Raw genomic sequence first — 27831 nt, forward strand, 5'->3', positions numbered from 1 at the left:
TATATATATATATATATATATATATATACGTATATATATATAGAGGGAGATATATATATATATATATACACATATATATATTTTTATTATTTATATTATTATTTATTTTACTTTTATTTTCTATTTTTGCACTGTTCCATTGATCACTTTTATTCCTATTACAAAGAATGTAAACATTCCTTCTTGTAATAGAAATAAAGATGACAAGTCCTCTCTATGGAGAGATCTGGGGTCAAAAAAATCCCCAGCAAAAAAAAAAATAATAATCTTTCGCTCTAAAAGGAATATCAATTTTCTTCCAGCCTGGCCCGGAAAGAACGTCATGACGTCGCTTCGGTCCCCCAAGGCCATAGACTCTATCAAAGAGTGTTAACTCTTTGATTGACTATGGTAGCAGCTGACCGCGGTGAACCTGCGGAAACGGTAAGCCCGAGAAACATAGATGGGAGGGAGGGGGGACACCTCCCCTCCCACTGCTTCGGAAACCATTCCAGCGGCTCATGAGCTACATAGGCGTGTGCACAACGTGTAGCAGGTGTGCCTGGACACACCCTAATAAACCTGTGCAGCTGCTGTTTGAGCCACCCCTAGTGCCCCCCCCCCCATCCCTAGCGCTGTTGGATATCCTCCTCTCCTGTCCCACTGTCATTTACCAGCCTCTTCCTTTTCTAAATGAACACAGTAAGTGATTGGTACCGATCACTCACTGTGTTCATTCATAACTGAAGCATAGTAAACCATGTTTGCTATGCGTCAGTTTGTGGATGAACAAGAAGCCGCTCAACCCAGAGCACTTCCCATTCATGTCCAGTGCAGCTGAAGCTGCAGAGAAAGGGACTGGGGAATCTCTGTGTGATATAATAAGAAAACTGATGGGGGTAATCAACCTCCACACTAAATGCATTTATAGCTTAGGGGCCCGACTGCATATGCTTTATCACTCACCCGTAAATAGTCTCCGGACTCTATTTGGTACAACATGAAGGACACCATCTGCCCGCTGGTTATTGCTCCACTCTCGATTAACTTGTGCCCATACACCAACATCGCCACCTGAGTTCCTAGGTTAACGGTCTAGAAGATGAGAAATAGAAGAAAAGGGGATTGTAGGAAAGTGGGATTGAGAGAGGGAGAATAAGAGGGAAAGAGATTGTAGAGAAAGAAGGGTGAAGGTGGGAAAGGAAAAGGTGGATAGAGAGAAGTAGAAAGAGTAAAACGTGAGTTGTTTATTATTTTTATTATCAATTCTGTTAATGTTTCATGTAATATACCTGGGAAATTATAAGACAGTGCTGCACTGGTAAATGTAAGTGCCGGTTCACACTAATACGACTTGGTCAGCCTGGCAAGTCGTGCACCGTCGCGGTTATTGAGTAGTACAGGACCGGTTCTAATAGGAGCGACACAAGTCGCTCCGACTTAGAAAAAGGGTCCTGTACTACTTCAGGGCGACCTGGAGGCGACTTGCATTGACATTCATTTTATGAAGTCCGTGCAAGTCGCGCCAAAGTCGCGCTGCACGCGACTTCACAGGTCGCCCCCTAAGTCTAGTGTGAACCGGCACTTACCCTTTACTGTTTAAAATCCGTGTATAAACATCATGATACCCTGTGCTGTGGATACATTAATAAACATCCTCCCCTTTGAGAGCCACCAGCCAACAATCTGCATAGCTAGTCATCTTTTTTAAAACTGTAATTGTCAGCTTAGAGTATTACAATTACAGTATTTAAAAGTATTAATTTGCAAAGAAGAATTAAAACATTAGATTTTAATTTAGATTAGCTTAATAAATTTAGCCTGGGCAACTAATCATCAATGACCTTTATTTACAAATGGGTTAAGGTAATATTTATATAACTTTTACATTTTTACAAGCTTTCTCTAAGTCAGTAGCAAAAGAATGAGCAATAAAAGTGATTGTAACGTCTAGTTTTTTGTTTTATTTTTATTAACCACATGAAGACCGCCCGCAGCAGATTTACAGCCTCTCCTGCGCAAACCAACGTAGCCCTATGTTTGTCGGCGGTGCGCTCCCGTCCCCACTAGGCAGCAGGTAGCATTAGGCATGCACAGGGTGATGCAGATGCACGGGGCCAGTGGCTCCGATTGCCGCCTGGCACCCGCAATCGGTCCCCGCTGAGAGAGAAGGACGGTCAGCTGTTGTAAACACAGCTCACCGTTCTTCTCTCTGAAATGATCACAAAGTGCCTGTGATCCTTCTAGATAGGATCACAGGTCTCTATGATCATTTCACAAGCCCATCCACCATACAGTTAGTAAACACTCCCCTAGGCTCACACTTAACCCTTTGATCACCCCTGGGTTAACCCCTTCCTTGCCAGTGTCCGCCGAAATGTTGCAGTCCCACTAAAAATCGCTGATCGCCGCTATTACTAGTAATAAATAAATAAAAAAAAAAAATGACATAAATCTTTCTCCTAGATTATAGACGCGATAACTTTTGTTCAAACCAATCAAAATACGCTTATTGCGATTTTATTTTTTACCAAAAATATGTAGCAGAATACAAATTTGACTAAAAGGATAAAATTTAGATTTTTAATTTTTTTTTTTTTTGGGGGGGGGGGGGATATTATATAGCAGAATGTGACAAATATTGTTTTTTTTTTCTCAGAATTGTCGCTCTCGTTTTGTTTATAGCGCACAAAATAAAAATCGCACAGGTGATCAAATACCACCAAAAGAAAGCTCTATTTGTTAGAAAAAAAGGACATCAATTTTATTTAGGTACAGTGTCGCATGACTACCCAATTGTCCATCAAATTAACGCAGTGCTGAATCGCAAAATATGGCCTGGTCATTAAGGGGGCAAATCCTTCTGGTCACCTTGGGCGTGGCTCAAGGTCTTGTCTTTTAAAAAAAAAAAAAAACATGTCAGGCTCCATTCATATATAGGCGTTTTGGATTGCAGGCAGAATTGCCACAATTCTGCCCGCGATTTCAAACCATTGCAAGATGTGGGATGCCCGAGCGATTCCCGTGACTTGCAATGGCACCCCAAATGCAGCATGATTTTGTTGTGATTGTCGCCCGACAAATTGTGGTAAAATCACGCAAACAGAATCGCAGGACACCTGAGGCCCAAAAGAAGTACAAGAACTTTGGGGTGCCATTGAAAGTCACGGGAATCGCTCGGGCGTCCCACGACTTGCAATGGTTCAGAATTGCGGGCAGAATTGTCACGAAATGCCTATATGTGAATGGAGCCTTCCCTCCTCTGTGCAGTTGGATTTGCACAGAGCAGCCTGGATCTTCCTCTTCTCAGGTCCCTCGTTCCTGCTCCTGGCCCCTCCCTCCTATCGAGTGCCCCCACAGTAAGCAGCTTGATATGGGGGCACCCAAGCCTCAGCTGCAGCTCCGTGTGTCCTTTCAGACACTGAGCTTCCGCTCGGCCTCGCCTCCTCTCTCTACTGATTGGCTCACTGATGTAATGTTCTGGTACCTCTGGTACCCTTGTTTCCATATTTCTCCTCTGCTACTTGCGTCCCATCTTGTGTAACAAGAGACGCATATACCTTTAAGACCGGATGACATCATTGCCGAGCGCCGCTATGAGCGGCTATTTCAATCGCCGGCTTGCTCTCACTCATCGCTCGTTCAAACCACATGTTCACCGCACCTACTCCTGCGAAGTCGGAGCTGCTGACATCTTCCCTTGCTGAACTGAAGCCGGAACCTCGCTGGTGATCCGTATCTCGCTACGGGATCACCTCTCTCTAATGGACATTGTTACTACTAACCTATCTAAGTGATAAGTACCCCACAGGGGATTCTTACTAACCAATCTCCTACTGTCATCTACTGCAATTACCAAGACTATCTGTATCTATCTATTCACTATCATCTGCATAGACTGTTAGTTCTTGGGACTACCTTCAACTATCCTTGCACTAGGTTACTCTGTCTAAGTATACTCCATCTGTGTCCTCTTACCATCTGCACTATACTTGACATCAGAACCTATCTGCTTTACCATCACCTGCAACTCTCCTAATACTACTTCTAGTGCTCACCATACAATAGCCTGTCTCTCATCTATACATCCTCATATATTCTATCCCTCCATTAAACATCTAATTAAGTATATATATATAGTATATAACAGGCTGTGCACGGTGATGAAGTCCTGAGAGTTGGATATGTTTGTTCAACAGAATCTCTACAAGGCTACTGAGTGTAATAATTCTGCAGCTGTAAATCCATCCACTAACAAAAACGCATGAACGTTACAGATTGAACGAGCCTTTAAAAAAAATATGGATTCAGCAGAATTATCCACTCATGTACTACAATTAAAACAGCAAGTAGATGCATTGATCCTTGCGCTTACAGAGGTACAAAATGAAAATCAGGCCTTGAGACAGCAGCTTGGCCGTCTCACACAGCCTCCTGCTGCTCAGCCCCGTGAGCCTAAGATAAACCCTCCTATAGTGTTTTCTGGTGATCGGAGCAAATTTCGTGAATTTAAAAACGCATGTCGATTGTTTTTTTTGTTAAAACCTCTAACCTACACCACTGACCAAATTAAGGTTTGTACCGTCATCTCCTATTTAACGGGTGAACCCCGGGCCTGGACAGACGCTCTCTTTGAAAAGGATGATCCACTCCTTAATTCTTATCCCTTATTCCTAGCACAACTCGCTAGTTTATATGAAGACCCCAACAAGCAGAGTACCGCTGATACCCAATTACGGGCCTTAAAACAAGGAAGGAGACCTGTTGAAGATTTTGTGGCGAATTTTAAAAGATGGTCCCCTGATTCAGGGTGGAACGACACATCTTTGCGAACGCAGTTTAGACTCGGCCTATCTGAGGCCGTTAAAGACGAGCTCGCCCGAACGGATTTACCTGGCACTCTAGAGGGACTGATACAGACCAGTATCAATATTGACAGACGACTACGAGAAAGAAAGGCTGAGAAGATGGGCTCACCATTTTCCAGTCCTTCTCGGATGTTGCCTGCTGACCCTACTCCTATGGAAGTAGGAATGATACGCCCACCTCTGACCCTTTCTGAACGTGCCAGGAGGAAAACCGAACATCTTTGCATGTACTGCGCATCCCCGAATCATTTGATAAACGGCTGTCCCCTTGTCCGCAGGAAAGAGGGTGAGTGTTCAAATGTCTTGCTAGGGGGACGCACAACTTCCTTTTCTAATCCTTATCTTTTTGTTCAATTAACATTGCAGTGGGACCAAACTAGGATCACCACCAAGGCTATGATCGACACAGGATCTTGTGGAAACTACATTGACATTTGTTTTGTCTCCCTTAATAAAATACCTATTGTTTCAAAACCCAAACCTGTCTCCGTTAGTTTTATTAACGGTACCCCTTTATCCTCTGGTCCTATCACCAGTCAGACACAGGCACTCCTTGTAACTGCTGACGAGTCTCATGTGGAGACCACCACCTTTGATGTATTGACTTCACCACATTTTCCAATCATTTTGGGACTTCCCTGGTTACACATACATCAATCAATCATTGATTGGAAAACAGGAACGCTGGCCTTATCTTCTCACTATTGTGAGACGACGTGTAATCTCCCCACACATGATAGGATCCTGTCTGTAGTGCCGGATGACATTATTCCCAAGTGTTATCAGGATTTATTTAGAGGTTTTCCTTGAGAAAAACGCTCAAATGCTACCTCCCCATAGGGACTATGATTGTTGTATCGATCTACTCCCTAATAGCAAGTTGCCTTTCGGACATGTTTATCCTCTCTCACAGGATGAACTCTCTCATCTTAAGGAGTATCTGGATGAGAACTTGGCAAAAGGATTCATCCGACCTTCTACTTCCTCCACTGCTGCTGGACTCTTCTTCGTCCACAATAAGGATTCTAGCCTTAGGCCTATCATTGATTTCAGACAATTAAATGCCATTACAATAAAGGATCGTTATCCTTTACCTCTTATTCCTGAACTTATCGAACAGGTGCGTGGGGCTTCTTTCTTTTCAAAATTGGACCTAAAAGGGGCATACAATTTAATTCGAATCCGTAAAGGGGATGAATGGAAGACGGCATTCAGAACCAGATACGGACTGTTTGAGTACCTTGTAATGCCATTTGGGCTATGTAATGCTCCCGCAGCCTTCCAACGGTTTATAAATGAGATATTCAGAGACTTGCTTGATGTTTGTGTTGTAGTATATTTGGACGATATACTTATCTATTCTCATTCCTTACCTGAGCACATAAAACATGTGAGACTTGTGTTGTCAAGACTACTTGCACATAACTTATATGTTAAATCAAAAAAATGTTTGTTTCATAAAGAGGAAGTACTATTCCTAGGATATATTATATCTAAAAATGGAATCAAAATGGACATGAGCAAAATATCCTGCATTCTGGATTGGCCTGTGCCAACCACTCGCAAAGCATTACAAAGGTTCCTAGGATTCTCTAACTACTATAGGAAATTCATTAAGAACTTCTCTGCGATTGTGAAACCTCTCACACAACTTACAAGCACGAAGAAACCATTTAATTGGTCAAAAGAAGCAAATGGAGCATTCTGTCTGCTGAAATCAAGCTTTACTACTGCCCCCCTACTATGCCATCCAGACCCATCCCTTCAATACATCTTGGAGGTAGATGCGTCAAATATGGCAGTAGGAGCAGTTCTCTCACAACGACCAACAAACACCTCACCTCTTCACCCAGTTGCTTTCTTCTCAAAGTCATTAAGCAGCCCCGAGGTGAACTACCCAGTAGGTGAGAAGGAGTTATTAGCCATAAAACTGGCGTTAGAGAAATGGCGACATCTACTTGAGGGCACTCAATTGCCAATTCTGATATATACTGATCACAAAAACCTTCAATACCTTCAAACTAATAGAACTCTTTCCCACCGGCAGGTACGGTGGTCGTTATTCTTTCTGAGATTTAATTTTTTAGTGACTTACACTCCCGCAGACAAAAATAAAAAAGCGGATGCACTTTCACGACTAGCCGAGAAAGATTGTACTGAGGTTCCCTCAGTTCCTATAATACCACTTGAACGTATTATCGGAGTCGTTCGCTCCCTGAAGGAGGAGATTTTGCACAGCATAGGATTGGACTCACCTCCACCACAACTAACTACTGACGCAGAAGGCTTCCTCTACTACAACGATAAATTATACATACCCCCTACTATGCGAACCAAGATCTTAGAATTGTCGCATGATGTACCTATGGCAGGACATATGGGTATGACTAAAACTTTCAATCTACTCACTAGGCAATTTTGGTGGCCAGACATGAAGACAACCGTAAAAAAGTTCGTTTCATCTTGTGATATCTGTGCAAGGTCTAAAATTGACAACACGAAACCATCGGGGTTACTTTGTAGTTTACCGATACCCCAGGTTCCGTGGGAAGTGGTATCCTTAGACTTCATAGTGGAAATACCACCTTCCAAAGGATTCAACACCATCTTGGTGTCAGTGGACCATCTGACCAAGATGGCACATTTCACTCCTATCCGAAAACTACCTTCATCCAAACAAACAGCGGAATTACTTGTGAAACATGTCTTTAAGTTACATGGTATTCCAAAAACACTGCTGTCTGACCGTGGTTCACAATTCATCTCAAAGTTTTGGCTAGCTCTATGTCAGATACTGCGAATAGAGCGTAACCTTACTTCTCCCTACCACCCTCAGACCAACGGACAGACAGAGAGAGTTAACCAGTGCATTGAACAGTATCTGCGTTGCTATACTTCGTATCTACAGGACGATTGGGCATATCTCCTCCCCCTGGCGGAATTCGCCTATAACAACGCGACTCATAGCACTACTAAACAAAGTCCGTTTTACCTAAATTATGGGTTTCATCCCACACTCCTTCCTCCGCGTATCTTGCCATCAAGTAATCCAGTGGCATCTGATTATCTTACCCAGATAAAGGATTCTCTGGGATTACTCAACAATACCATATCCCATGCTCATAGCCAACAAAAGAAGTACTACAACCTCCGTAGGAAACCCTCTCCCCAATATGCCATTGGGGATCTTGTTTGGCTTTCTACAAAAAATCTGAGACTAAAAATCCCTAGTAAAAAACTTGGACCTCTATTTCTGGGACCTTTTCCAAAAGAGAAGCTTATTGGAAAAGCTGCAGTACAACTCACATTGCCAGTAGACCTCAAGATACATCCTGTCTTCCATGTGTCTCTACTGAAGCCCCATGTTCCTAACCAAGGAATAAGGCCTACTATCTCACCTCCACCTCCTGTACAAGTGGAAGGTGGAGAAGAATTTGAGATAAAAGAAATTTTGGATTCCCGTTTCAATAGAAGAAGACTCCAGTATCTTGTACGATGGAAGAACTATGGGCCCCAAGATGACACCTGGCTGGATACCTCCGATATACATGCCCCTAGACTGATTCGCAATTTCCACTCGAAATATCCGGAAAAAACAGTTCTAGAGGCCTTCCGGAGCCGGCCTTAAGGGGGGGGGGTACTGTAATGTTCTGGTACCTCTGGTACCCTTGTTTCCATATTTCTCCTCTGCTACTTGCGTCCCATCTTGTGTAACAAGAGACGCATATACCTTTGAGACCGGATGACATCATTGCCGAGCGCCGCTATGAGCGGCTATTTCAATCGCCGGCTTGCTCTCACTCATCGCTCGTTCAAACCACATGTTCACCACACCTACTCCTGCGAAGTCGGAGCTGCTGACATCTTCCCTTGCTGAGCTGAAGCCGGAACCTCGCTGGTGATCCGTATCTCGCTACGGGATCACCTCTCTCTAATGGACATTGTTACTACTAACCTATCTAAGTGATAAGTACCCCACAGGGGATTCTTACTAACCAATCTCCTACTGTCATCTACTGCAATTACCAAGACTATCTGTATCTATCTATTCACTATAATTCTGCATAGACTGTTAGTTCTTGGGACTACCTTCAACTATCCTTGCACTAGGTTACTCTGTCTAAGTATACTCCATCTGTGTCCTCTTACCATCTGCACTATACTTGACATCAGAACCTATCTGCTTTACCATCACCTGCAACTCTCCTAATACTACTTCTAGTGCTCACCATACAATAGCCTGTCTCTCATCTATACATCCTCATATATTCTATCCCTCCATTAAACATCTAATTAAGTATATATATATAGTATATAACAGGCTGTGCACGGTGATGAAGTCCTGAGAGTTGGATATGTTTGTTCAACAGAATCTCTACAAGGCTACTGAGTGTAATAATTCTGCAGCTGTAAATCCATCCACTAACAAAAACGCATGAACGTTACAACTGACTTTAATTGACAGCTGCGGGAACCAATGGCCGAGGGACTCGTGGACATCGCTGGCCAGAGAGGGGGCTCAGGTAAGTGTTAGGGGGTGCTGCTGCACACAAAAGGCTTTTTATCTTAATCTTATCTTATCTTATCTTGACTGACTTTACAACTCCTTTAAATTATTCAGACCAAATTTTAATATTACACAAAGGTAACCCGAGTAAATTATGATTTCATTTATTAAGGGGAAAAAGCTGTCCAAGCCTTCCTGGTCTTAAAGTGTTACTAAACCCAGGATCCTACTTTCACTATATCTGGTCTCCCACAGTACACAGAACATGGAAATGCAATTATTTTAGTAATTATAAATTGCTAAATACCTTTTCTCATCAGCAGTATATAGCAGTCTTGTGACTTGTATCAGTTCCTACTAAAGCTTGTAGGAGGAGTTTTAATTCTCCCCTGACCCTCTGTCTGGACAGTGCTGATTGGCCCTGTGCTGATCACATGCATTCTCCCAAGAAAAAAAAAATAAAAAAACTTTCTAGCAATACACACCAAACTGAGCATGTGCAGCCCGTCCCCTGGCTCTATATATATCATCAGATTACTTTTTGGAGACAGTAAAAGAATAGGAGGATCAGAGAAGACAGGATCAAACAGCCTTTATACATAATGCAGAGGATTAACCCCCTAGGTTCCACAGTGAGTATAACAAGCATGCTTTACTGCATATACAGACTGATTTTACTCATGTGAGTTTAGTAACACTTTAAGTGAAAAAGTAATTTCTCTTACGTCCTCCGACAGTCGCCGCCACCTCTAAGTCATCACTATTGGGTATTGACTTCCACTCCGCAGGAGTAGCTAGGCATAAGACTTAGTCAAAAGAACAAAAGCATTTGCATAGACACACCCATGGGGGCTGTTCCACTGGTCAATACCCCCCTGCAGTTATCACTCCCAACTCAGTTTGTTTCTGCCTAGTGTCAGGAGTAGTTAGGCTTTCCCTGTGCTGGGGCTACAATCTCAGCCTTTCTAATCTTTTTTATTTGATTTTCTTTTAAAAATGTAAGTTTTTTCTTGTTATACTAGCTGTTTCTTTTGTCAGCTTTAGTTGTTAGTCGACTCTTCGGATGAAGATGGATTCTTGCGGAGCTGGGAATCGGACTGGCCGCCCTGGTTCTCCAGGGCAGAGGGTCAGAGGGACCCCCAGCCCGCCATCGCGCGTTTAGCCATGTGTTTGCCCTGGCATTATGAACGACCCATCCCTGCTCGCAGCAGGGATGCAGCCTGTGAGGTGGCTACCTCACTGGACACATCTGCGGTGCTGCAGTGTTCTGTCCTTGGCTGACGGCATTCCCTGTCAGATGAGGACAGCGGCTTTCCGTTCATAGAGGCACCCCACGCCATCTGGTACAGGTAAGTACTTCTGTGTGGGGCCTCTGTCTGGGGTGGCAGTCCTGTGTTGCTGTGTGTCCCCCATGTCTGTGCCTGTGTGGGGCTCCCTGTGGCGATCCCTGCGGGGTCTTTTGTACATGCGCTGCGGTGCTGTGTATTGTTGGGGGCCCCTTCCCCTGTGTCACCTCGGTGTTTTTCTGGGGGTGCAGACGATGTGTGTGGCGGCCGCAGCGGGGGAAAATCGCGCGGTCCGCCATTTTTAATATGGGCAAGCATGTCTGGCTTCACTGTGGGCTACATTACATGCTGTTTTGGCGCCATCCGGCGCCATCTTGCGTGTGGCAGACCGATCGTTCCGAGCACATGTTCGGCGGCCATTTTTCCGAAGCCTCCCATTCAGTTCTATAGGCAGCCATTTTCCCTGGGTTATTGCAGCTTATAGTTCAGCCTCTTATGACCTCACTTCCTTTTCCTCTGAAGCAGCGATCGATGTGGTAACACTCTGTGGGGCTCTGCAGACTGTCTCTTCCATAACTTTCTGTTTTGTCATTCCTGGCTCAGTTTCTTCTCCTTTTGGGGGTTTTTAGTCACTGTACTTATAGCGGTGGGCTGCGCAGTCCGCAGCGGTATTAAAGGGCCAGTACTTTTTATTGCACTGTTGTTTTCTAACTTGGGCAATGGAATCTCAGGACAGTCCTGCTGGGGCCCCTGTTAGTGTCCAAAATGGAGGTACTGATTGCTGAACGTGCTGCTAGGAAAAGACCCAGATTATCTATCTCCTCTGATTCAGATGGTGATGTGGCTGCTGCGGCGGGCGTGCCCTTTTCAGGGTCTTGCTCATCCTTGGACCCTCTGGGGTCTGAGGGGGAGGCGGAGGTGGAGGGGGTTGATGTTTCTCCCCCGGGGTCGCCTGAAGAACTTGCGACCATGGATGAGTTGATTGTTTCTGTAAAAGAAACACTACACTTGGAGGATGAGCCCAGTCCTCCGGGCATTGTGTCCTCTTTTGGTACACATAGGACCCGCAAGTCGGCGCAGGTTTTTCCCTGCCCCGCTGAGTTTCATTACATTGTGAATGAACTGTGGCGCACTTTAAAACGTCCATTCATGGTTCCTAGTCGGTTTAAACTACTTTATCCCTTTGCGCCGGCTACGGAATCGCGATGGTGTGTGCCTCCACAGGTGGATCACACTGTGGCTGTGTTAAACAAGGCTACCTTGATTCCTACTGAGGAGACCCCGGTTTTTCGGGATCCCACGGACAGAAGGATGGAGTCTCTAGCCCGCCACTTCTACACGGTGGCGGGTTCCTTGCTCAAACCTGTTTTCGCGTCCGTTCTGGTGGCTCAGGCGGTAGCTGATTGGACTAAGGTGCTTAGATGCAACCTCGCGTCTGATTCTGCCCCCCCTGCCACGCTGGCTATGGTGGATCAAATTCACCAAGGAGTCATGTATTTGTGCAATGCGGCCTTAAATGAGGCCCCTTTGGTAGCACGCCTATCTAGTGTTGAGGTGCTTAACCGTCGACTGATCTGGCTGAAGAGCTGGTCGGCTGACCAGACATCACGGAAAACAGTTGCTGATTTTCCCTATGCTGGTTCTCGCCTTTTTGGCGAGGCGTTGGATACCTTGGTAAAAGGCGTCATGGGGGGCAAGAGCACCATGCTGCCCCAGAACCCGAAGAACAAGTCCTTTCGTGGCAAGCGAGGTTCCGCCTCTCGACCCAATCAAGGGTCCTTTCGTGCCTTTCGGAATCAAATCAAGGGTAAGCCCTTCAAGGGCCAAGGTAGCCAGAAGAAGCCCTGGACGGGCAAGCAGAAGTCCAGCAATGCCGGTGCGGCGGGTCAATCCGCCTCTGCCTGAAGGGGCGCCCTCACCCATTTCTGGGGTGGGGGGACGTTTGCGCGGTTTCCTTCAACCTTGGCTGCTCCAAATTCCGGACAGGTGGGTTCAGGAAATCATTCGATCAGAGTACAAGATCGAATTCCTTTCCCGGCCGGCGGACAGATTTTTTCCCTCAAACTTCATTTGACCCCAGGGCGCCTGCAGGACCTGCATCAAGCGGTGCAGGACCTCCTTGCCCAGGGGGTGATTGTCCCGGTGCCTCATCGGGACAGGTTTCGGGGTTTTTATTCCAATCTGTTCACTGTGCCCAGAAAGGAGGGCAAGGTGCGTCCTATTCTGGACCTGAAAGCACTGAATCGCTTTGTGCGCGTTCAGAAGTTCCGTATGGAATCTCTCCGCTCAGTGGTGGCCTCCCTGAGTCCAGGGGAATTCCTGGCCTCTATAGACCTGAAGGATGCGTACCTACACATCCCCATTTTCGAGGGTCACCAGAGGTACCTTCGGTTCGCAATAGCGGAGGACCACTATCAGTTTGTGGCGTTACCTTTCGGTCTCGCTTTGGCTCCAAGGGTCTTTACCAAAGTGTAGGTGCCTGTTCTAGGCCTGCTAAGGGCTCAGGGCATTGCGGTCTTGGGATATCTGGACGATCTCCTCTTAAGATCGAGTGTCCGCCAGGACCTACTGCGCGATCTGTCCACCACGGTACAAACGCTCCAGGAGTTCGGATGGACCATCAACGTAAAGAAGTCGACCTTGTCTCCTTCGGTTCGTCTTCCCTATCTGGGAATGGTTCTGGACTCTGCTCAAGCAAAGGTGTTCTTGCCGGAGGACAAGCTCCGGACCTTACAGGATGAGATCAGGTCCCTCAGGGACAAGCCATCCTCGTCACTCAGGACCTGCATGCGGTCCCTAGGGTTGATGGTATCGGCCTTCGAGGCGATACCCTTTGCTCAGTTTCACACACGGTCTCTTCAAGCGGAGATCCTGGCCAGGTGGGACAGACTACCTCAGTCCTTGGATCTGAGTGTCTCATTGAGTCGCCGGACCAGAATGGATCTTCTGTAGTGGCTCCAGTCCCCAGCTGTGTCAGAAGGAAAATCCTTCTGTCCGTTGCTGTGGACGGTTATTACCACGGATGCCAGCCTGTCGGGCTGGGGTGCAGTCCTGGGCAACCTGTCTGCCCAGGGCACTTGGTCGGAGGAGGAATCCTCCCTTCTGATCAACATATTGGAATTGAGAGCGATCAAACTCTGTCTCTTCCAGTGGTCGGATCGACTTCGGGGCCGTCCGGTTTGGGTACAGACGGACAATGCTACCGCGGTGGCTTACATCAACCACCAAGGGGGCACCAGGAGTGCCCGGGCGGCCCGGGAGGTGACCGACATTCTGTCTTGGGCGCGAGACTCATGTCCCAGCAATCTCAGCAGTTCACATTCTGGGTGTGGAGAATTGGCAGGCTATCTGAGCCGCCAGACCCTGGACCAGGGGGAATGGTCCCTGCACCCCGGAGCTCTTCCAAATGCTGTGTGCGAAGTGGGGATCCCCGGACGTGGATCTGTTCGCATCTCGGCTAAACCACAAGGTGGAAAGATTCGTGGCAAGAACGCGTGATCCGTGGGTGGATGCCTCGGATGCGTTGGTGGCCCCTTGGCATCAGTATTGCCTGATGTATGCCTTTCCTCCGATTCAGTTGTTGTCCAGGTTCCTTCGCAGGTTAGCCTTGGAACCACACTTGGTGATTCTGGTGGCGATGGACTGGCCGCGCCGGCCCTGGTACGCCGATGTTGTTCACCTGGCAGTGGCGCCTCCTTGGCGGCTGCCAATGCGGGAAGATCTACTGTCTCAGGGACCGATCTTCCATCCTGCTTTACAGTCGCTGGCTTTAACGGCCTGGCTGTTGAGACCCAGGTCCTGAGAGACAGGGATCTCTCCTCGGAGGTCATTCCTACTCTTATCAAGGCTAGGAAGACCTCATCTGGAAAAATCTATTACTGTACCTGGAAAGCCTATTTCACCTGGTGTGAGTCCAGGGGGTTCTCCCCTCACTGGTACTCGGTGTCAAGAGTGTTGGCTTTTCTCCAGACTGGTGTGGACCAGCGCCCGGCGCTGGCCACGATTAAGGGCCAGGTTTCTGCACTGGCTATTCTTTTCCAACGCCCTGTGTCGTCTCATTCCTTGATTCGCACCTTTATTCAAGGTGTGCGACATTTGGCTCCTCCCCGGAGGGAGCCTTTGCCTCCATGGGACTTGAACTTAGTTCTATCCACGTTGCAGCGTTCTCCCTTTGAAAACATCCGGGAGATATCGTTGCCTCTGCTGTCTAAGAAGGTTGCTTTTTTAGTGGCGATCACTTCGGCTCGCAGAGTGTCGGAGTTGGCGGCGTTGTCTTACCGCTCTCCTTACCTGGTGATTCACAAGGATAAGGTGGTCTTGCGACCTCATTCGTCTTTTCTTCCTAAGGTGGTCTCTGAGTTTCACCTTAATGAGGACATTGTCCTGCCTTCGCTCTGTGCGAAGCCTAAGCATCCTAAGGAGGTTGCATTGCATTCCTTGGATGTTGTCAGGGCGATCAGTGTTTACCTGTCGTCCACTGAATCCTTTCGGAAAACGGTTTCACTCTTTGTCCTTCCTGAGGGACCTCGGACGGGCATGGCTGCGTCTGCAGCGACCATTGCCAAATGGATCAGACAGACCATTGAACAAGCCTATGCTTTGAAGGAACGGGTTCCACCCTTACCTGTTAAGGCGCACTCTACCAGATCTTTGAGTGCGTCCTGGGCCTACTGGCATCGAGCCTCGGTGGCCCAGGTGTGAAAGGCTGCGACTTGGTCGTCGGTGCACACCTTTTCCAAATTTATAAGGTGGATGTTCTGGCATCAGCTGATGCCTCCTTTGGCCGCAAAGTTCTCAGTGCGGCAGTGCCATAAGGGACCCTTGTTTTTTTGTGGGTCCCTGACTGTTGGAGTTGTTTATCCCCTGGGTTATTTGCTTTCCTGGGCTGTTGCTCCTGTTGAGCTTTTTCTGTTGCCCAGAAGGTTCTCTTACTGTGCGTGTAAGGTTCCTTTCTCTGATGTGGGTACTTTGTTGCCTCTTCTATGGTTGCGTCTCCCACCCCTCATGTCTACACTGCTTTGGGACATCTCAATAGTGATGACTTAGAGGTGGCGGCGACTGTCGGAGGACGTAAGAGAAAACTGAATTTTTGTAAAATCTTACCTGTAAAATTCCTTTCTCTGAGTCCTCCGACAGTCGTCGCCCCCGCCCCTCTTTTGGGTTTTTTTCTTGTACACTTACTGCTATGCTACCAAACTGAGTTGGGAGTGATCACTGCAGGGGGGTATTGACCAGTGGGACAGCCCCCATGGGTGTGTCTATGCAAATGCTTTTGTTCTTTTGACTAATATGCCTAGCTACTCCTGCGGAGCGGAAGTCAATACCCAATAGTGATGACTTAGAGGTGGCGGCGACTGTCGGAGGACTCAGAGAAAGGAATTTTACAGGTAAGATTTTACAAAAATTCAGTTTTATTACATAGGGCCAGGCAGGTTTGGACAGGTTTTTACCTTCAAAAAAGTAAATCATCATTTAAAAACTACATTTTGTATTTACTCGGGTTATCTTTGTGTAATATTAAAACCTGTTTGATGATCTGAATCATTTAAGTGTAACAAATATGCAGAAAAAAAAATCAGGCAGGGGGCAAATACTTTTCACAGCATTTTACATGATGTGCCTATTGGTCCCTAAAAAAATAATAATAATAATTTAGTAGCATCTGTGGATCAGACCTAAACTTACCCTGATAGCGAGCAGATATACAGCTTGGACCAGATCCCTCCTGCACTGCAGACGATGTGTCTTCATCAGAGCCTCCGAATACCTCTTACCCTCTTCTTCCTCCGCAGCAAAACACTTCACTGTCCTTACAGATTCAATGATTTCTTGAGCCAGATCGCTGGAGCTAGCAATGGAATCCTGCACCTTCTTCACCAGATCCTATGGGATGACAATACAAGAAGTCACCATTTTTTCATGGATGCTCCTACAGTATGTGCAAATAATGCAGGGAGCAGACAAAGGACATTCCCTATTCCACACCGCCTCATTCTGTACTCTGCGCTGTACATTCCCTATTCCACACCACCTCATTCTGTACTCTGCACTGTACATTCCCTATTCCACACCGCCTTATTCTGTACTCTGCACTGTACATTCCCCTATTCCACACCACCTCATTCTGTACTCTGCGCTGTACATTCCCTATTCCACACCGCCTCATTCTGTACTCTGCACTGTATATTCCCCTATTCCACACCGCCTCATTCTGTACTCTGCGCTGTACATTCCCTATTCCACACCGCCTTATTCTGTACTCTGCACTGTACATTCCCCTATTCCACACCGCCTCATTCTGTACTCTGTGTTGTACATTCCCTATTCCACACCGCCTCATTCTGTACTCTGCACTGTACATTCCATATTCCACACCACCTCATTCTGTACTCTGCACTGTACATTCCCTATTCCACACCGCCTCATTCTGTACTCTGCACTGTACATTCCCTATTCCACACCGCCTCATTCTGTTCTCTGCACTGTACATTCCCTATTCCACACCGCCTCATTCTGTACTCTGTGCTGTACATTCCTTTCATCACACTGCCCTATTCTGTACCCTGTGCTGTACGTTACCTAATCCACACCGCCTCATTCTGTACTCGGCGCTGTACATTACCTAATCCACACCGCCTCATTCTGTACTCTGCGCTGTACATTCCCCTATTCTGCACTGCCTTATTCCGTTCTCTGTGCTGTGCATTTCCAAGGTTTTTGAGTTTTTTTTCTCCCACTGTATTTTGTGCTGTGTGTTCCCCGTCTGAGCTCCGTTACACTCACCACAGTTCCCCTTCTCCTCTGAGTGTCCCCAAGATTTAATCTTGGGAGGTATGTACTGTCATCCCTTAAAAAATCTCTTAGAATGAATGAATGGCAACTCTGCACTTCTTTCTCACTTCTGTGTGCTAATGTGCATTACACTGTATTGCTAGAAATAGTACATGCACTATTTTATGCATTTGGTTCAATATAATGGACTGCCTTAATTCAATGTTTGGTGAGATGTGGCATAACCTGTATTAATGCACAGCAATGGTGTGAATGGGCTCCTAGACTTTCTCTAAATTAAACTTCTCAATGCTTTCTTAAAATTTTAAAATTTGTTTCTAATCAAATTGGGATTTTAGGATACCTGATATACCCCCGTGCCTAGGTATATATACCTGGTGATACTTGTTGTATAGGCTCTGTATAATCCAGATGAGCGGTGTGCTAATAAGGGTGAGCAGTGTCAGCTTTAGGGACACCAATATCATAAAGTAATGGTGACCGACGCATTTCACCAGCATCCGCAGAGTGATGTTCACATTGGCTGCGATGGAGCGGCTAACGAGCGTCGTGTCATGTGACAGCCGAGACGTGATCTCTCCTGCAGGAAGCCAATGAAAAACATATTAGTAGGTAGTGATGTAGGTAACTCAATATCTAGGTAAAAATATGAATGAAGAATTAATCAGTTGATCCAAGATGGGATTTGACGCAGATTGACAGTCTGATTAAAATTGTGAAGCAATCTGTTTTGCTAAATGGTAAAAGTGCCGCGAAACTAAGTACAGGTACGTTGTTTCGCGGGACAGAGCCGACCTGCCAAAGTATATGTACAGCGGCTGGTCGGCAAGTGGTTAACAGGGCCGGCCCTATCATGGGTCCCACTGGGTCCATTGGACCCAGGCAGCACTTGGAGAGGGGCAGCAAATTGACTCCCAAGATTTTTTTTTTCCAGCAGTTTTGTGTGTCATCAGTTTGCGGCGTGTTACGGGCGGCATTTCCCCATCTCATACTGCCGCCTGTAGTGCAAACTGATGAGTTTGAGGAGGTGGAGCGTCTCCTCTGCGGAACGTCACTCGCGTGATTGTGGTGTGCGCAATGTCATCAGACATCAGCGCACTCCATCTCACACAGGGCAGGCTGGATCTTCTAGGGCGGTGGCAGACACAGAAGTGACAGGAGGACTGGGGACAGACAGTGGGTGTTTGGTGGACCGGCGGTAAGTTATGGACGAAGATAACAGTATATATAATATTTTCAAAATTTTATATATATATAAAATAATGGATGTGGAGGCCTTTTGTTGGGTGTGATTTTTTTTTTCTGGGGGGGGGGGGGGGGGGGGGTCAGCATTTTCATCTTGGACCCAGGCAGCACAATGTCTTGGGCCAGCCCTGGTGGTTAAGTACAAAATGACTCATGCAATATGCAAAGTGTCACTTCACTACTGATAAATACTGCATTTGCAGATGCTCTGCTGCGTACTGAACATAGGTTGCACACTCGGCGCGGGTGCCATTCAGAGAACACTGTGGGGTTGATTTACTACAAGTGGAGTTCCACCCATTTTAATAAGTTTAGATGTACGTAATCCCCTTTAAATATACTTTTAGCAATGGAAACTATTTTTTATTTTTTTTGCAAGGAAATACCTTTTTTTCTTCTTTATTCATCTGCACTTTCGGGTCCGGCCGCCTATCAGCGATTACGTCACTCAGCGATTCGCAAGGGCTGCTGGGATGTATCCCAGCAGCCCTTGCGAATCGCCTAGTGACAAAATCTGGCATTATTACACCGCCACCAGCTGTACTCGGATGTCTTGCATTGAGTCCGTGCTCCGCCCCTCTCAATGAGCTCTACGGGATGTATTGCTTTGAGTCCGCGCTCCGCCTCCACCTCTGCCCCGCCTCCTCTCAGCGAGCGCAGACTGAAAGCACTACATCCCGTAGAGCTCACTGAGAGGAGGCTGGGCGGAGCACGGACTCAATGCAATACATCCGAGTATAGCTGGTGCCGGTGTAATAATGCGAGATTATGTCACTAGGCGATTCGCAAGGGCTGCTGGGATACATCCCAGCAGCCCTTGCGAATCGCCGAGTGACGAAATCGCCTATAGGTGGCCCGGACCCAGGAGTGTGGATGAATAAAGAAGAAAAAAAGGTATTTCCTTGCAAAAAAAAAAATAGTTTCCATTGGTAAAAGTATTTTTAAAGGGGATTACATACATCTAAACCTATTAAAATGGGTGGAACTCCACTTTAAATTTCAGCTTCATACCCTGCCTAGTGCACCTCTTCCATGTACTATGTAGAAACTTTATTTCTAAGCTGTGTTTAGGAAGACAAGCGTCAACGCGTTCTTGCGGAAAAGTACCTGTTTTTGTTGTTTCAAAGAAGGTGATGTCCTGTTTAGCAAAAGCTCGAAAGAGAAGTTCCCGTAAGCGGATATTGAGTCGAGAGTAACAGAATATGAAGAATCCTCCCCGGCATCCGGCACAGACAGAACTAAGAGAGAGACATTTGAATGAATATCCAGGTACAACAATATTGCAGGTATTTCTCTTTGAGAGCCTCTTCACATCACTGTGATAAGGTAACATATAGTAACATACAGGGCTGCTGTTAGAAACCACAGGGCCCCATACAGCCAACCTGACATGGCCCTCCCCCCCTCCAATTAAACACATCTTACTATGCTTGGGTTATGAATGCACACAGTAAGTGATCGGTACCGTTCACTCAGGAAAGTGTTCATTCAGGAAAGAGGTAGATAAAATGAAGAAAAATCTATCCTCCATTTTGTTCTTTCGACTAAAACCCAAGACTCAGCTTAATTAAAAAGCCTATCTAAGCAAATGCCCTTGAAAGTTATTCAACAGGACGTTACGCTTTGTGATCAAGCCAATTATGCCTTATCTTAACCCTTAGAACAAGTCTGATGTATTGCCAATTATAACTATGCTTTGTTTTAATTAGCTTACATGCAAGAACGTGACTTGAAGCACGTAATGGTAAACTGCTGAAACTATTATTCTTATATCAATTCTATGTATAATCTACTGAAAAAGGGACTTCCCCTTTTTTCCTTTTATAAAAATTATTTCATTGTTTGAATAAACCGAACATTTTTTGACATCGTACATGCCATCTCTGTGTTTTATTGAGTGCTCCCAGATATCTGAAGGAAGTTTGATGCCTAGGGTCATGCGAGTCTGAATTATAGCCAACATAGAGAGCAGCAGGATCAACCAGGTTTTTTGCAGAATACAGAAGACAAATCTCATAGTGACTGAGTGAGTATGGACAGCATGTAATATACCATTTATTGATAATTTGTTATGATGTGGGTTTAGTGACACTTTAAGCCATGGCTCACTTTGGAGAGAAAGGTACTTTCCAGAGAAAGTTCCTTGTTCTACTCAACTCAGCACTAAGACCCATGCAATCCTTTTCTTATAATTACAGCAGTAAAACAATAAAGTGCGAGGACCTGGTGCCACCCAGTATGATAAGAAAAGCCTGACACAAAATATTACTGCCCTCCAACACTAGAGGAACATTCTGAAAATTGCAAGCAACTGCTTTTATTTAATTATTTATAGTCAGCCAAGAACCTAAAATACAAAAAAGTGAAAGTGAGTTGTGTGTTTTAAAGCGGTAGTATACCGATTTTTGTGACTTTTTTTTTTTTAAACAATATTTTATTGAAATTCAAAGCATTACAGGTAACACAACTGTGAGCAGTGGAGCAAAAATTACTTCAAACGGCATAATACTGGTGACAACGCGCTCTGCCAAGTGTCAATGCAGGTCGCAAAGAATTTCTTGGGTAGAATCGCAGGATCAATTTTCCGCAAAGCCTAGGGTATTAGGGTATTTTGTGTAACTCTGGGTGGGGGGGGGGAGGGGACGAGCTTTACAGAAAATCGTACAATGTACAGCCTGGTGTCAAGGAATGACATAGGGGAGGGAGGCGAGGGGGAGGGAGGGGAGGGTAGGTGGTAGGCATCACATTAAGTAATGGTAGGAGATCGCAGCTGCCGTTGCTAGTCGTTTGGGACTGGGCTGTCCACCGTAGTCGAGCAGCCCAGTCATGAAAGCTCAGAAGAGCCCGTTGTCACCGAAACAGTCTTATACATACAGTGAGGCAATAGAAAGAGGCTAAAGCATATTCATACTAAATAGGAGGATCTCAGGTGGGGTGAGTGCATTTCACCGGTGCGTTGTAGTCCCACTGAGTCAGTAGTGGTGGGAGCTTAGATCAAATAGAGATAGGAGCTGAGTATCCGTCAGCTCTCGTGGGGCAGGTGGAGGATAGACAGTTCCATTTGTTGTCAAATTTTGCGTGAGACAGACATGAGTCGATGGAGAGACCCACAGATTCCGTGGTTCTCAGTGCGGACATGGCAGTGGACAGTTCTGAAATTGTGGGGGCAGAGTCCGAAAGCCAATGACGGAGTATCAGCCTGCGGGCCGACATCAGACAGGTCACTATCCAAGGTTTGTGTAAGGACAAAAGCTTCCAATTGGACTGAGGCAAAGAGGTAGAGTTTTTGTTCAAGCAATTGAAAAGTAGAGGGTATATATCCTGGGGGAGTAGCACCCCTGTCAGTTTAGCAACATATCTAATCACTTTATCCCAGAAGGAAGATATGTGGGTACAGGACCATAACTTGTGTAGAAGGGAAGGGAAACGTTCTTTGCATAAAGTACAAAAGTGGTGGGCGACGTCAGTAGACCACCGGATGTGCGGGAGGTATGCTCCATGTAAAATTTTAAATTGTTGTTCCCTCCAGAATTCGTTGGAGACATACATACGGGTGGTGGTGTAGCCTTGTAGGATCTTCCGATGTGCGTCAGGGGAGTTAAGCGCTTTGTTCCAAGGTTTGGCTATGGAAGCCGAAGTCCCCTTCATGAGTTCCTGATTTAGAGGCTTGTACAGCTGTGATATCCTGTGCTTACCCTGTTGTATCCATGCGTCCAAAAGGTTTGAGCAAAAACGTTGTGAGGGGGTATGACACAGGCCTGATACATAACTTATACATTGCCTAAAATAGAGGTAATGGCCGGGAGGAAGGCCGTAGGCTTCCGCAAAGCTGGCGAAAGCCAACGGTCTGCCCGTGTGCACATCAAATAGTTGGGAGAACCGCTTGATCCCCTTAGATGACCACGTTTCATAAATTGAGAGCTGCTGCGCCTGTGGGAACCCGGGGTGGCGGTGTATGGGTAGATACCTTGACAGCCGCTGGGGGGTCCCCAGCTTCTTCCGCACTTCTCGCCATGCCGCCACTGTGTCTCTTATCAAGATATTATTGCAAAGGAGTTGCGGGATATCCCCCGTCCCACAGTCCAGCACACATGGGGCCACCATCTGCGTCTCCAGCGACCAGTTGGTATATCGCGAATCCTGGCTGAGCCAATCTAGACATCCCCTCAAGAGGCATACTATGTTGTACAATCTGGTGTTAGGTAGATCCACTCCCCCTTCTCTTTTTGGTAGGTGTAGTTTGATGAGTGAAATGCGAGGTCTCTTCCCCTTCCATAGGAAGGTGGAAAGCGCTTTGTGTAATCTAGTGACATCAGTGTGTTTTAAAAGCAAGGGAATGGTTTGCAGCGGATACAATAATTTCGGGAAGGTGGTCATTTTGTAAAGATGGCATCTTCCGAAGAAGGACAGCGGTAAGTTGGCCCATGTTTTCATTTCAGCTATCATTTTATCGAGGACCGGCGTAAAATTTAGGTGGTAAATTGATGAGGGGAAACGGCCTATTTTGACCCCAAGGTAAGTTATGTGTGATGTTGCTATACGGAGAGTCGAGGAGTTTGCCCACGACGGGGTGCGTGTCGTGTTGAGGGGTAGGATTTCGCTCTTGGTAAAGTTAATGCGCAGGCCCGAGCACAGACGGTAGTCAGCAAATATGGATTGTATTATGGGTATATCTTGGCCCGGTGCCAATGTGAATATAAGGACGTCATCAGCGAACATTGCAATGCGAAGCTCCTCGGTGCCCACCCCAATACCATGCAAGTCTGGGTGTGCCAGAAGGGCCCTAGACAGCGGTTCCAGCGCCAAGTTGAACAAAATTGGGGAAAGCGGGCACCCCTGCCTCGTCCCTTTGAAAAGGCGGAAGGACGGGGACATATGTCCCGCTATCACCACTTGTGCTGCTGGGGACGCGTACATCGTGCGGATTAGGTGGAGAAATTTACCGGAGAAGCCCAATTGGAGAAGCACATGATCCAACCATTGGATATTTACGTTATCAAATGCCTTTTCGGCATCGAGGGTTATGATCGCTGTGTCTGTGCCCGGGTCTGATTTAGCCCTTTCCAATGCAAGAAGTACTTTCCTAATGTTAGAGGTCGCTGATCTACCCTTCATGAACCCCGCCTGTGAGGGGTGGACGAGGGTAGGCATTATGGATGCCAACCTGTCCGCCATCAATTTGGATAACAATTTGGAATCTACATTAAGTAGTGAGATTGGCCTATAAGAGCCCGGGTCTAGTGGGTCCTTACCTTTTTTGTATATCAATTTGATGTGGGCTTGGCTGCCCGTAGGGAGGTAGGGATGGCCATCTAGTATGTGGTTAAAGACAGACAGTAGTGTCGGTGCTACCGAGTCCATTGCTAGCTTGTAAAAGTCTGGCGTGTACCCGTCGGGGCCCGGTGATTTCCCCGGTGTTAGTGATTTGATGGTTTTGGTCAATTCTTCCAAAGTCAATGGGGCATTGAGCTGCGATAGTTGGCCCGGAGTTAGGGTTGGGAGGCCGACCCTGGAGAGCCAATCTGAGGCCATCTTCTCGTCCATAGGGTCATGGCTGTATAAGGCTTGATAGAATTGAGCAAAAACCCTATTGATGTCTTTTGGGTCATTTACTAGTTGGCCGTCAGTGTCTCTGAAAGCAGACACCTGAGTCGGGGTAAAGGGACCTCGGCACAGAGAGGCCAAGAGCTTTCCCGGCTTGTTTCCATAGCAATGAAACTTCCATTCCTGGTGGGATCTATATAGCTGTTCCCTCTTCTCGGCCCACTCATCAAAGACTGCCTTAGCAGACCGCCAGCGGTCTATGTTGTCAGGGGAGTTGCGGCTGTGAAGCGCAGCCTGGGCCGCTCTCAGTGAGGAGCTGGCCGTCTCAAAAGTTCTGGAGAGTGTCTTCTTATATGCCGCGGCATAAGATATAAGATGACCTCTTAGCACTGCTTTCCCTGTCTCCCAAAGAAGGGTGGGGGATATCGAGGGAGATTCGTTTTGTGCGACAAATTCTGTCCAGGCCGCTTTGATGAGGGAGGAGACCCCCGGGTCCTTGGCGAGGTACGAGGGAAATCGCCAACATTTCGCAGCAGGAGTGGAGTTATATAGGGTGATGCCAACTGAGACTGGGGCGTGATCAGATATCGCTATGTCATGTATGAGGGGAGATGTCACATAAGCGAGTATATTAGGATTCGCAAGGATGTCATCGATTCTGGAGAGCGTCTGGTGGGGGTGAGAAAAAAAGGAGTATTCTCTGCCTTCAGGGTTGTGTAATCGCCATACATCGGAGAGGTGTATGCTATCCGCAAATTCCCGCAGCAACGAGGAGTGACGTGAGTTTGGGTTCTGGAGGGCCCTTGCAGCGAGGGATCTGTCCTCCGCCGGGTCCATAAGTTGGTTGAAGTCTCCCGCTACTAAAAGCGGTAGATGAAGGAAGGGTGCCAATGTCTGGGTCAATGACTGAAAGAACGACGGTGAGGGCGTATTCGGGGCGTAGACACCCGCTATTGCCCATTCCCGTTGCGCCGTGTCTAAGTGTAGGATCACTATGCGTCCCTCCGCGTCAGATACCGTGTGTTTGATGGTAGCCTGTAAGTTCTTGTGAACAAGTATTAGGACCCCTGCTTTGCCCTTCACTGCCGGAGAACCAAAAACCTGTCCCACCCACAATTTGCGCATACGATGGAAGTCCTTTGCTTTCAAGTGTGTTTCCTGTAAAATCGCAATGTCAGCTCTGAAACGCTTCAAGTGTCTGAGAACTGCCATCCTTTTGTTAGGCGATCTAAGTCCCTTAACATTCCAAGATATGACACTCATGGAGGGTCCCACGGGAGTGATAACTCGAGATGATTAGGGATTATTGGTGGGAGTGCCCTTAGTGTTATGCCTCGTGGTGGGTTGCCCAACTGGCCAAATAAGGTGGACAACGGACAATAGTTGGAGGTAGATGCCAAGGGAATAGGTAAAGGTAGTAGGGTAGGCCCAACGTGGGCCAAAGGGTAAACCAGTAAGGAACATGAGATATACATGTAGAACTTCACTTTTTTCCTCATGTAAATGCGCTCACGCATTGGACAGCGTTACCAGGTCCAGTGTGGTATGCCCCCGCCACTGATGGTCAGTATGCAGTAATTGAGGGATGCTGCTTAGAACAAAACCGCGGGAGGTCCCCGACGTTGTAACAGGGTCACACAGCACTGGAGAGGGAAAGCTACAGAATGGCAGCAACCCGCGTGCGCAGTAGATCCCACGCAGGTGGGTCGGGCCGATGTACTAAAATGGCATCTAAGAACATAAATGTAATAAAGAAACCCGTAAGGGGTTAACCAGCCATAACAGGCATAGTGCGTTGGCAATGAATCATCCTAACGTAACCGGGAAAGAACAAAGAAAATGACAGTTGCACGTAACCATATTAAACTCGTATAGTTACCAAGTACCAGTCTGGGGTACTGTCGTCGGGAAGCACAGGATATGCACAGAACGAGTTTGTTGAGGCATAGTGGACAGTTATCAGTCCGGCATCAGGTAGTTCATCAGCGTGGTCTGTGGCAGTAAGAAACCCGTTGCTTCTTCGCTGGTTCTTTTCTGGGGCTCTGCTGTCCCCTAGCCCCCTGGGGGCGTTGAGGTGATGGTGTAGACGGGGGGTCCAGGGCGAGATTGTAGTGGTGTTGCAGAAAGTGGTAGGCCTCGTCAGGTACAGAGAAGGATTTTTGTTCTCCGGAGAGGTCCGCTAGGCGAAGTATGGCTGGGTACGCCAGTGTAAACTTTATAGATTTGTGGAATAAGGCCTGACAAATCGGTTGGAAGGCCTTCCTGCGGCGGGAAACCTCCTGGGAGTAATCTGCAAATATCAGCAGCTTATGGCCATCGACTTGCAGGGCCTTGGAGTTGCGGAAGGATTTCAGAATATTCTGCCGGTCCATATAATTCAGGTACCGCACGATGATCGATCGCGGGGTGCGTCTGTCATTGGAAGGGGCTCCCAGGCGATGAGCACGTTCCACAGAGCATGGCGTCTGGATCCCCAGAGCCGCAGGAAGGCGCACAGAGGCTATTTCACACAGAGTTTCTGCTCCATAGGTCTCTGGCAGTCCTATGATCCGGAGGTTATTTCTCCTAGATCTGTTCTTCAGATCGTCATCTTTATCTAGGAGATACCTCTGAGTCTGCCTGGCCTGCTGGTCCATCGCAAAGGATCCCTGTAGCTCGTCTTCCAGGTCAGACATTCTGTGTTCTATTTCTGTCAGCCGATGTGCATGTTCTCCTATCTCCTTCTTTATCTGGGCAATTCCCTCAGAGATGGCTTTGTCCACAGCGTCCTTGATCGTGGGGGACAGCAGGGTGGGCACAGCCTGTGCCAGGGAGGATATCTGAGCCTCGGGGATGGATGTGGTGGTCTGGTGCGGCTGTGTTAGTGGCACCTGAGGGGGGGGCGGCGTCCACCATGTCTTCCTCAGAGTAGGCCGCATTTGAAGCCGCGGGCTTGAGTTGGGCCGCCGGCGGAGCGCCGCCGTGGTGGAGGAATCGATCCATAGCGATCGGGGTCCCGGGTCACTGGCTGGCAGATGGCGGCAAAAGCGGGTGCGGATGGGCAAATTTGCGGGCTATGTAGCCGGTTTGTCCTGGAGCCGATGTCCCGCGCTGCCTCCTACATGGGCGCCGGAACCGGAAGTTCATTTTTGTGACTTTTAACTACAGGTAAGCCTATAATAAGGCTTGCCTGTAGGTACAATTAATATCTCCTAAACCTGCACGGTTTAGGAGATATTTGCACTGCATGCAGCCGCTGACATGAGCGGCGCATGCGCTCTGAAGGTTCGACGGACCTTCAGAGTTCCTTGCCGGGAAGTTGCCGGAAAATGACTACCGCGCGCAGACTCACAGCTCCGGAGCCACCGAACCTGGAAGAGACGCAGAGGGATCATGTCCGCTCCCACAGCAGTGTCCGGGGGTCCGTGTCGGGGCTTCGTTCTAAGGTAAGTATTTCATAATGAGCTAGTATGCGATGCATACCACCTCATTATGCCTTTGTCTTGCAGGGTTTTTTTTTTTAGTATACTACCGCTTTCATTTCTTGCTGTACCCATTACTTATGTTGGCCTTACACCTGTAGAATTTCAAGAGTTAAAGTGGAGTTCAACCCAAAAGTGGAACATCTGCT

General features: G+C 47.1%; 1 protein-coding gene across 1 annotated transcript in view; it reads right to left on the bottom strand.

Moving 5' to 3' along the window:
* The window catches only part of LOC309560892 (antigen peptide transporter 2-like), a 77743-nt gene that overhangs the window by 19494 nt on the left and 30418 nt on the right, over positions 1–27831 (bottom strand). Inside the window, exons 4-7 of the mRNA XM_082264576.1 lie at positions 19785–19915; positions 17807–18012; positions 16326–16523; positions 946–1074 (exon numbers count right to left, since the gene is read on the bottom strand). Coding sequence (XP_082120702.1) covers positions 946–1074; positions 16326–16523; positions 17807–18012; positions 19785–19915 — 664 coding nt within the window. The remainder of the gene's footprint in view (positions 1–945; positions 1075–16325; positions 16524–17806; positions 18013–19784; positions 19916–27831) is intronic.

The sequence above is a fragment of the Pelophylax lessonae genome (genome assembly GCF_965119305.1).
Source record: "Pelophylax lessonae genome assembly, chromosome: 7".
Taxonomy (NCBI): Eukaryota; Metazoa; Chordata; class Amphibia; order Anura; family Ranidae; genus Pelophylax; species Pelophylax lessonae.